General features: G+C 42.9%; 1 protein-coding gene across 1 annotated transcript; it reads left to right on the top strand.

Moving 5' to 3' along the window:
• The first annotated feature begins 221 nt into the window (after window positions 1-221).
• Window positions 222-9,106, top strand: IDS (iduronate 2-sulfatase). Its single transcript, XM_063170501.1, has 9 exons — window positions 222-336; window positions 1,048-1,184; window positions 2,574-2,751; window positions 3,614-3,702; window positions 4,845-5,045; window positions 5,572-5,742; window positions 6,292-6,418; window positions 7,921-8,094; window positions 8,481-9,106. The coding sequence occupies exons 1-9, from the start codon at window positions 222-224 to the stop codon at window positions 8,981-8,983; spliced, it is 1,695 nt and encodes a 564-aa protein (XP_063026571.1). The 3' UTR covers window positions 8,984-9,106.
• The last annotated feature ends 2,622 nt before the right edge of the window (window positions 9,107-11,728 follow it).

Below are 11,728 nucleotides of genomic sequence, written 5' to 3'. Positions count from 1 at the left end.
GCGCCCTGAGCAGCCCCGCACAGTGCGGGCTGGATCCCGCTGCGGGCCGGGCCGAGCCCCGCACCGCTCCGGCCGGGCCGGGCCCAGCTCCACAACGCGGGGCCGCGGCGCCCCCGTGCGGGGAAGGGGAAGCGCCGCTCCCGCCCTGGTTCGGGCTCCGGCGATGGCTCCAGACACCGCCCCCGGGCCGCCTCCGCCCGGCCCCGCCGCCTCGCTGGGCCATGGCGGCGGCGCGGCTCTGCCTGGGCCTGTTCCTGTGCCTGCTGCGGCTGCCCCGCGATGCCTTCGCGGCCGGCCCGGCGGCGGCGGGGCCCGGAGCTGGGCGCGGGCCCGGGGGTTCGTTCTGGCGGCGGCGGCTGGGCCGGGGGGAGCGGGAGCGGCCGGCGGGAGCTCGGGGCCGAGGGGTTCGGTGTGTCCCCAGGGCTCAGTGTGTCCCGGGGGGCCCGGTGCGTCCCCGGAGGCTCGATGTGTCCCTGGGTCTCGGTGTGTCCCCACAGTCTCGCTGTGTCCCCGGGGAGGTTGTGGCTTCGAGCGGGTTCTGCGCCCGTCGAGCCCCCAGTACAGTCCGCCGTCTTGAGAGGGCGTCCTAAAAAGACGTATGTCATAAATTGAAGAAAAATATTTTTATCTGTTGGGAGCAGAATTATACAGGACTGCAGTGTTGTTTACTGTGGTTTAACACCCTTCTCAAAGCTTGCAGGCCGTAGAATTCGGTAGTGGTTATACCTATAAAATACCTCTTTATTTTGCACCACCCTGCTTTAGCCAGCTGCAAGGACTTGCTGTCTGCAGCACCTGGAGAAAACACCATGGGTGTAAACAAGGAAATTGAGAGGGAACAAAAACCACTATATTTCTGTCTAGGCCAAATAAGAATTTCTGTCTTTGTAGAATTAATCCCGTTGTTTACATTCCGTTACAAATGAATTCTTGCTCATGTTATTTAATTATACTTTCGTCCTCAAATGTGTTTAAGGGTTAAAAACTGATAAATCAGCATAAAGTAACTGCTCAGGTTAATTTATTTCTAATTCTGTTTCTTCATAGATGGCATGAATGTCTTGTTTATAATTGTGGATGATCTGCGTCCTGTGTTGGGCTGTTATGGAGATAAGCTTGTGAAATCTCCCAACATCGATCAACTTGCCTCCCAAAGTATGGTGTTCAGCAATGCGTATGCCCAGGTGAGATAAATGACTTAAACATGTTTTCTCTATGCAAAATAATTACTGGTTTTATCACAGTAGGTGTTAGGCAGGCCACTGGAAAAAGCAAGTATTTATTAAATTGAAGTACTTTCAGCAGAAAATAAATGATTGGGCTGAACTGCAGTGTGTGAACCTATCTTTACTAAGGTGAGAAAAATGAAAACAGGGCATTTAAATTATGGTATTTGTGTAGCCCTTGGAGGAGTAGATTGCCACTCAAGTGTTTTCACTGTTTGCGGCCAAGTGCTGCTTAAAAATGTCATTTTACTAAATTAAAATTCTATTTTTCTGCTTACAAAAGATTATGTTTTAATTTTTAATTTTTTTTAATCTTTTGAGGGAATCACTTCTATAGACTATTGTAAAGGAGCAGTTTGTGTGGTAAGCATCGCTCTAAAATAGAGAACTGAAAACATCACTAATTGCTCTTCCTTGAATACTCTGTATAGGATGTCTACATTCCCAAGTTCCTCTCTGCTGAGAAATTAGAACTTTGGGTCTAATTCCAGCCCAAGGCAGTAACTCTTGGGTTTTGTCAGTCTGAAGCAGAATTGACCAGACCTTTGGAGCATAACCCAGACCTCCTGTGTTTATCCTTTCCTTATTCTTAAAGCAGTCCAGATCAACAAGACTTTTGGCTTTTATCAGCACAGTCCACCTGCCGCTGCTGCTTAATTCTGTGTGATGTGAGCAACCAGATTTCAAAAGCACTGCCTTTATGGAACTTGACTTGCATTTTTAAAAGCTTGCAGTTTGGAATTGATATGCTTAATAAGGATGCTGTTCATTCTAGCCTGAGGTGATGTGAAACTCATACCCTGTGATTCCCGAGTTTTCAGATGGTTGTTACACATCTATTGATGCCTTGAGAGGCTCCCACGGAACAGAGGCTAGGCAGTGTTGAAGGAATATAGTAGGAATTTATTAAAAGGCATTCAAAGGATCCACCTTGGGCAGTACAAGAGCCCAGGTGAGGCTACACTCAAGGTGAATGATGGGGCATGAGTTTTCACAGTTTATAAGTTTTGGTCCATTTACATACTGGGGTTAATTGTCCAATTACAGCTTTAGGCTATGAAGTCCCATCCTCCCAGATTGCTCTCCTCAATTCAATGTTGTTCATACTTTTTAGGCCTGGAGCTGCAATGGTGTCCTTGGTTCTCAGGCTGGAAAAGGATTGTTTTGTCTGACTGAACGGTGAAGACAACTTGCTAACACACATAAAGTTCAGAGTTACATACTAATGCAGTACAGAATGTGGAAAATATGAAAGCTAAAACTTAAGGCATCACTATGCCTGAGTCAGTTCATGCATGTGTTTTGGTTTTTGTTCCAAATGTCTCTCCTTGGCTGCCTTTCTCCCAGCAAGCCCTGTGTGCTCCCAGCAGAGTGTCATTCCTCACTGGCCGCAGGCCTGACACCACCCGGCTCTACGACTTCTACTCCTACTGGAGAGTCCATGCAGGAAACTATTCCACCATGCCCCAGTATTTCAAGGAAAATGGCTATGTGACCTTGTCTGTGGGGAAAGTTTTTCATCCTGGTATGGTTTGAATTGTCATTTGCTTAACATAGAAATGCTTGATGTGTATAGTCTCACAAACTTACATGAGTACTGATGTGTGATTCTCATCTAGGTTGAGAACCTAAGCCAGATTTTACAGTGGTTGTCATTAAGTCTTAAGGCATCAGAGATGAATGCATTAGATGACTTTTATCTAATGGATGTTTTCACATCTTGTCTAGAAATTGTGGGAATAAATATCTAACATTCTAAAAATACATCTGGAGGTTAGGTATCTGCTGAAAATGAAATTACTTGTTGGCTTAGTTCTGCCTGTACATGCTTCATGTTTCCTAATAGGCTGTGAGTCTGGATTAGGACATATAGAATGTATGACTAATGCTTCAAGTTCAGTAGGAAATTAGTTCACTAGTTAGAAAGCAATAACACTACTGAGCTGAAAAATCTTGTAATACTGACCCTCTTTTTGACAGTTCTTTACCCTAGAAATAAACTTGTGTAGATAGTTTAGTTTGTGTTTCAGTTTATAGTAAAGCTAATCAAGTATGTGCATGAAGACTGTTATTAATCCTGGGTGTTTTATTATTTATTGTGTTTTGTTTTGGTTTGGATTTTGGGTTTTTTTTTGTTGGTGTTCCCTGAACTAAGGTTCTTCAACAGGCTTGACTCTCCCACAATAGTGCAAGGTGTATTTTGGGGAGAAATATCTTTTTGACTTTTATTTCTTGGTTATCTCTTCCTCAGTTGTCAAAGATTCATTTGAAACATTTCTTCATTTAGCATATTAAAAAAAAACAATTGAAGATAAGTTAAACTGTGTCTGAGCTCTTCCTGGTTCACTGAACTATTAGAGCATTTTTAATTTCTTTATCTATTCCAGGGGTTTCATCCAATTACAGTGATGACTATCCCTACAGTTGGTCTATTCCACCCTTTCATCCTTCAGCTGAAAAGCATGAGAATGATAAGGTAAGTGTGATTTGTGGCACTCTAACAGAGAAGGGTGTTCAAGATAGAACCAAGTTCTTTGTATCAAGGACAGGCTGTGCCCTCTGGGCTGCACCCTTGGGCAGGAAAACGAGCAACCACTTCAATGCTTTGTTTCTGTGCTTTCCAAAAGAAGGCTTGGATTATCAAATGTGTGTTTTGTCAAGCAATGTGCCCATCCTGCAGATGTTTTAAGTATTTCTAAATCGGTATTTAAAAACTTCAGCTATTGAGATATAAGCAAGAATGGTTCTTATTTGTGTCTAGTTCATGAATTCCTTTATCTGAAAATGTGGTTGTCAACTTGCACCTGCAACTGATCTGGCTTTGCTTTAGTCAGTGACAAAACATTATCAGTAGTCTTGGTAAAGTTAATGTGATAAAGAGCTCAGGACTTAGTGAGAAGGGGCCATAAGTAAAATAATGTTAAAATAACCTGAAACTTTATAATCTGATCCAGTTTTCTAGAATGTTTGTTACTCTTAAGTATGACACAAGAGATCTGGTTTATCTTTATGCAAACATTGCATTAGCATTGTGTGCTAGAGTCTGCACACTGCCCAGCAGGAGCTGCAGTCGTGGGGGTACAGCCTTGGCAGTGCTTTGGTCTTGGGGTTACTGCTGGAAGAAGGCTGGTTTTAACAACAGCAGCATTTGCATCCATGACATAAAGAGAAGTAGGTTGATTTAGCAACCCTCCCAAACACCCTGCTGAGGCCACCTTTCCCTGGCCATTGGTTAGTCTGATTTATCTCTCTTCGCTGATTACACATCAGCCACTGCTGCCATTTGCTCAGAAACTGAGTCAGTAGCTTCCAGGCAGCTTTCTCTGAACTCTTGGGATCAGAAGGATCTAAAATGTGTGTAAATGTAGGAGAACCAAATGCTGCTGCATCTCCATGAAATCAGATTCTGTTCATCATTGATGCTGTGGGCTTTTGCCCCATGTGACTACATTTAATCTTCTACCCAGCTTTAGAGAGTATTTCTGCATTTTCATAGGCATGGAAGTTGCATTCTTTTGTTGGTAGAAACAAATTGGTTGTGAAGTTACAGAACAGAGGATTTTGTCTTTGTATTTACCAGAAGTTACTGCACTATTTTTTTTTTTTTCTTTTATGAAGACTTGCAGGGGAAAAGATGGAAAACTTCATGCAAACTTGGTGTGTCCAGTGAATGTGACAGAAATGCCTGGAGGGACTCTCCCTGATATTCAGAGCACTGCGGAGGCCATACACTTACTGAATGTCATGAAAACCACCAGGCAAAAGTTCTTCCTGGCTGTTGGTTACCACAAACCACACATCCCACTGAGGTACCCACAGGTGAGGAGACTGGAACCTGCAGGAAAGGGAATTTAGACAAATGTTGCTTTTGGTTTTAAAAGCTGTTCCCACAAATGCTTTATTGCTGTTTCCTGAAAGCAAGTTGGAAACCAGCCTTGATTTAGCATAACTTCAGGAGTCACCTGTGATGTATTTCAGAACAGTTAATGGGAATGAATTGTGACTCTTCAGCTTGATGGAGTGTGACATAATGAGGCCTTACAAGATCTTGTATTTCATTCTCTGTTTGACTTGGTGGCAAAACTATTGATTTCAAAGTGATGTTGGATCTTTTATTGCAGTGTTGTTTTGAGATACAGGAAGCTGGGTTTAGGGATTTACTAACTCAGTATTTCAGGAATTGGTTGGGGAATGTCTAGTATTGCTGTGTTTCACACTCTGGCAGAAGCCTTGTAAACTGTAATGTAAAGGGTCCTGAAAGGGAAAGTGGTTGCTGTTTAAACACAAAATTCACAGTATATGTTGGAGGTGGGGACAGTCTTTCTATGTGTTTTGTCTTGTAAAGGAATTTCTCAAGTTGTACCCCTTGGAAAATATCACATTGGCCCCAGATCCCTGGGTGCCCAAGAAGCTGCCTTCAGTGGCATACAACCCCTGGATGGATATCAGGCAGAGGGATGATGTGGAAGCATTAAATGTTAGTTTCCCTTATGGACCACTTCCAGATGATTTCCAGGTAAGCTGCCAATACAGTGCTCTGAAGTCAAACTGCCTTTACTTGTTCAATGCAAGGGAGGAATCAGCTGCTCTTGGATGCTCCCAGTTATTCAGCACCTGCCCATTTGCAGCTATGAATTCCCCGCCTTGTATACTGTCACCTCTAGCTCTGCAGGCAAACCCTCATTGTCACTGCAGGTTGCATGTGAGGGAATGTATGTAGCAGCTACCAGTGCTGTGTTTGTGTTCATTATCTGAGTCTGTTCACAGTGTATGTTCTTTTGGAAGATTTTCCTTTACTCTCCAGTGCTTATGCCAAAATCAGGTGCACTGGCTAGACCAAGAGATGCAGAATGGGTTGGTTTGCAGTGTTTTGGTTGAAAGCACTTCTGGGAGGTGGAATTTTCTAGCTGCCCCCTCCCAGTTTATCTTTTCTGGGACATAAATTGGGCTACAGTCAATTAAAATTCAAGTAGAGTCCTTTAGTTCTTTTTCACAGGCACCCCCTGATCTGCTATATGTGTCTGAGGAAGAACTTTTTTACCTCTCCTGTTTTCTTGACTTGCAGCAGCGGATCCGTCAGAGTTACTATGCAGCAGTTTCCTACCTGGATGTGCAAGTTGGCCTGCTTCTGAGTGCTTTGGATGATGCAGGGCTCTCAAATAACACTATAGTAGTTTTTACTGCTGATCATGGTAATCATTTACATCTTTCTTGAGGTTACTGTTAAGAACTTCATTGTGCTGCTCATTGCTGGCTTATTAATCCAGTGTGTGTTTCTGTAGTGCCAAGCAGAGCTGTCACACCTTGTCCCTCTGGCTTGTCTGATCCAGATTGAGGGGACTGGTTCTGGCTTCTGTGGCTGCACAGTTCTGTCCCCACAGGCACTTTTAATCAGGTTGAGGATTTGCTGGTGAGGGATGAGGCTGCCTGCCAGGACACAGGGCTGAGCTTGCTGTGTTCCCACCCCTTACCCAAGGAGTGACTCTTGCTGGGAACTGTGCTCTAGGAGTACAGCCACCACTCCTCCCCCCTTAGCATTTGTAGAAAGCCATCTGGTACAGTGGGTGACAGGCTTTCTCATTAACTGCTCAAGTGTGTTTTCTTTCACTTGTCATTGCTGCTTGCAGAGCATCTAAACTGATAGGGATATGGTTCCCTCTCATAACTGAGATCCTGCACACTCTGGAGCCTCGTGGCAAAAAAATTAATTTGAGCTCTGGGACAAATGTCTCAAGCATTTAATGCTTGTTTCAATACTCTAATATTCATTAAAATAACCCTGTCATGATCCATTTGATTGTGGGATGGCTTAGTTGATTTAAACCAGTTAGGATGTGAATTAACTACATCAATTTAAAGTCACATATATAGTTAAATTGGGTTGACTTCTGTGAGCATGTGTGTATAAAAAGCTCTTACAAGTTGCAGAGCAATAGGATTAATACTTTTGGTACTAAAGTGACTCTAGATGTTCCTTCTAACTTGTTTGTAAACTGAATTTTTCTTTTCCTTGCTTTGGATAACTGTAAGCAGTTGGTATTTCCAGTACCATGGCAGGCAAAGTGATCAAGAAAAAACATGTGTTAATATAGCTGTCACAGAGTTCCTTTGTCTTCCCCCAAAGTGAAGTTGGCAGTGTATCTGCCTGGAAGGAAGTCATGTTGGCATCTCTTTCAAGAGGAAGAGGAGAGCTGAAAAGTTTTGTCTCTATTGCTTCCTCAGGGGTAGCATCCTGATATGGCAGTCTGGCATAGAGAGCAGCCTTGGCTCCAAGGGATGTTCAGCTACAGTGTTAACAGGAGCATTGGAGAGCTGGCAGCTGCCCAAAACTTAAATGAATGCTTTGTGGAATTGATCTGGAGACTCTTGCAGGCACTGTGACACACCCCAATTCCTCTTTTCTGCTGTTTTAATGCTGATTTCCTATTTCTAATCTTGAGAATCTAGAAATAAGGAAAGGTGTAATTGTTTCTTTTATGAAAGAGTATCAAGTTGCAAGATTTAAGTGGCTGTTGAAATAGTTTTCATATTAGAGAAAAGCCTTGTTACATCTAAATACAGATTATTTACCTTTTAATATGACCTTTATAACATACTTGTGGCCTCAGCAGTCAGAGTCAATATACAATGAAGCAGAAATCACTACTGGATTAAAAACCAATGTATTCTTTGAATTGTGTTCTTTGTCACCTAGGGTGGTCCCTGGGAGAACATGGTGAATGGGCAAAGTACAGCAATTTTGATGTTGCTACCCGAGTGCCACTGATGTTTTATGTCCCAAGAATGACAACTTCCCCTGTCAGTCAAGGAGCAAGAGTCTTCCCCTACCTTGACCCTTTTAGCCATACTGGAGGCTCATCACCTCAAGGTAAATTTCCAGTGCTTATTTTTTGTTTGCAGTGGTTATGTGTCTCCAGACACCTTGAGAATTTACTTTGTCTTTCTGAAGAGCACTTTTTCAAACTAAAGGATATGATTATCTCTAAGGCTAATGGAGAAACATAAATGCACAAGTTTTCTTGTTAAAAGTACATCATAAGTGCATGGACTGGCATCTTCACAGCTAACTGCCACTCCTTAATTGCCTTGATTTTGGTACCCCCAAAAATCCTGTACAGAACACTTCGAATAAAATACCAACTGAATTATTAGAAAATAATAAAACTTTGAATAAAATACCAGCTGAATTATTAGAAGAGGTTGTTGTCCAACTACCCTGTTCCATAACTTATATTTTGGTATTATTTCTTCTAGGGCAAAGTAAAAAAGTGGTGGAGCTGGTGTCTCTGTTTCCAACACTTGCAGAGCTTGCTGGCCTGCAGGTCCCTCCTGCATGCCCAAAGATGTCAGTTGGTGTTGTGCTGTGCACTGAGGGGAGAAGCATTGCCCACTATTTGAACATCTCTGAAGGAGAGGTGGAGCGAGGCAAGGAAGGGTGTGATGGCACTGGGAGGTGTTCCAATGAAGAGCCTGTTGCTCTCAGCCAGTACCCCCGGCCTGCAGACGCTCCCCAGTGGAACTCTGACAAGCCAAGGCTGATGGACATCAGGATCATGGGCTATTCCATGCGTGCCATTGACTACAGGTACACCCTGTGGGTTCAGTATGACCCCAGCAACTTCAGTGCTGACTTCAGGAATGTCCATGCAGGAGAGTTGTACATGATGGACAATGACCCAAACCAGGATTATAATGTCTATAACAATACTTCACATGGTTGGTTGTTCAAAAAAATTATTGACTTGCTAAAGCACTAGGGTTCAGAAACTTCTTTGTGCCTGTTCTTGCAACTGAATTAATGCTTCCTTCTTTTGTATGGAATCTTTCTGTTGTACAGAAAACATTTGGATTGAATAAAAATCCTGCTTGTATCAAAACAAGCTATTGCCTTTGTCTTGTTGCAGCCCTTACTGCACTGAAGGAGTCAGAGGGGACTTCTGTAGCTGTTTTCAAACACAAGCTTGTGACACTTCTGAAAAGTCCACACAGAGCATCAGTCACATACTGTGAAACACCTCAGTGGTCTTCTGTAGCAAGTGAAGAATTAAATTTCATTATCTGTGCTGAAGCTGTTAGTGTGAAAGGTGGAAAACCAGAATCTTACATGTTTGAGTGGCTGTGTGGAGAATGTGAGTCATGACACAAGTCCTGTCCCCTTTACCCAGGAGCCTTGGGGCTGGAGTAGTCGAGCAGACAGTTGGTAGTGGGAAGGGCTGAGGTGTTTGCTCTCATTAGCCTTACCTCTTACTATTGCCCAAAGAGAAACTTCATGTGTTCTATCCAAAATTTAATTATTTTAAATAAAACTTTAATATGGAATTCATACTTCTTATGATATAGCAGAAGAATCTGAATTTTTAATACGTTAATGTGTGTGAAAGAGTGCTTTCATCACTGAAACACGAAATAATACTGGGGGTTAAGGTAACACCAACATGCTCTTCTGTGGATTTTCCTCAGGACTGGTCTAATGAGTCTCCACAGGTGAGAGGAGATGGAAACCTTCAGCTTTTGGAGCTGGCTCATTGCAGAACTGCTCAGTGGACTTGAGGTTGTCACATCCAGTGACAGACCTGGATGTTTGCCTTCCTAGGTGCTAATGGGTTTGGCATTCTCTGTTTTGGACTAGGAGAACTAAAAGCCTCCCATTTAAATTTTTAGTGTGGCATTTAGCAACATAGGATGCAGAGCATTAGTTTTCCTGAGCTATGCTGTAGATAATGTCCAGATGGCCAAATGCATTAAGGTAAATATGTTTGGGAGCTTGTATCTGAGAAAAACGGTTTTGCTGAGTATTTTATGTAAGTGCTGTCTGTACTTTGTGCTCACAGCCACAAGGTACATGGTGCTTCAGTGTGAGGGCAGTAATTTGTGTTGTTTTCTGTCAGCCTGCTGGATTTCTGCAGTTCTGTCTTGGTATTCGAGAGTCTTAGAATTTGTACCATAAAAAATAAGAGCTTGTTCAGATGGTGTTACTCCTGCTACCTTCCCTAATGAACTGCTCCAATTCCTACAAAAAGCGAGCCATTACTTGTCTTCCTCAGATAAATTGACTTTAATATCCTGGAAAAGGCATAGATATAACTTTATTTCATTAAAATCCATGTGACAGTCTTATTCCTAATTAATGTAGGGATACCCACCATGCCTCTGATTCTCTGTTAGGAGACAGTGGTTATTTAGTGTCTTAAACTCAATTACAAGAATGTATTTCTTATGAACTCATCATTTGTTTAACTCAGCCCGAGATCCTGTGTGTTCTGCAGCACTATTATTCCAGGTAAAAATGTATTTTTCCCTCATTTATCCATATATACTTATATCCTCAGCTGGTGTGAAGCACTTCAGTTGCATGTAGCAGATTCAATGTAGCTATACCAATTTCACGCTGCTGAAGGTGTGTTTTACTGAGAGCAGTGCCAGGCACAGATTTGGAGTCTGCAGCTAGAGCTAATTATATCTCTGACACACTTTCCTTCAAAGGAAAATCAAATATTGGGGAAGTTATTTTGGGGAATGTATTGAAGCGTTAAGGATTAATCTAAATCTCTGGTATGCTGGGTCAGTAATACAATGTGCATTTAAAATTGTTCTGGCAAATGGGTATTATCTGAGACTTGGCTACGTGAGCTTTGTGTTTTGTTCTCCTACTAATACATCTGCAAAAAAAAAAAACCAAACCACAGTTTGTGGGGGATGTAAAATTATAGAGTGTAGATAAATTATTTAGGATTTTATTTGCATGGAAACATTTCTGTGCATACCCTGCCCTAAGCCTTCCATCACTTCAGGCAATTTAATTTTTCAAGTGGAGATAAAAGTCCTGGTGCTAGGTGGTGAGTATTTTTTTCCTCAAGTCATTCTCTTTATATTGAAAGGGAAAAGCTGCCCTTGACCTTTCTTAATCAAAATCCAGTAATCTTTTGGGGAGACATGACACAGAATTGTCTCTGACAGCCAGTGAATCAAGATGTATCTGCAAGCTCAGGGCAAGGACGTTCCTGAGGAATTGCAGAAGTCCCTGAGCAGGGTTCTACAGAGCACCTGCAGAGCTGGGCCCTTCTGCCTGCTGCTGAGGTGGGGCAGGGTGTTTCTGGGGAGGAAAGAGGCACAGCAGTAAAAAACCTCTGCCCTGGTAAGTGCCGTGCTAGTTTTGTTATGGAACTGGGTGAGCAAGGGGAAAATGCAGCAGCGACAAACAGAGAATGACCATTTTTTTCAAGCAAACCAAAACACTGCTGCTGCTGCTGGAGAACCTGAGCTGTGGGTCTTGCTGGGCTGAGCAACCTCCACTGAAGAACAAAAGAGCTTAACAGGAGCAATAAAAGTAAAGTGCTCTTGTGAGCAGCGCTGTCTCTAGAGGGAAGAGGTTGCAAGCCAAGCATCAGGAAATAAATGAGATGCCAGTGTTGACCCTATTTCTCAGGATGGCACCAGAACAGCTGGAAGAACAGCAGGATGCTGCCTCAGCAGGAATTGTTACCTGTGGTACATGGATGGAG

The sequence above is a fragment of the Melospiza melodia genome, chromosome 16, assembly GCF_035770615.1.
Source record: "Melospiza melodia melodia isolate bMelMel2 chromosome 16, bMelMel2.pri, whole genome shotgun sequence".
NCBI classification, from domain to species: Eukaryota; Metazoa; Chordata; class Aves; order Passeriformes; family Passerellidae; genus Melospiza; species Melospiza melodia.
This window is presented reverse-complemented; position numbering and strand designations above follow the sequence as displayed.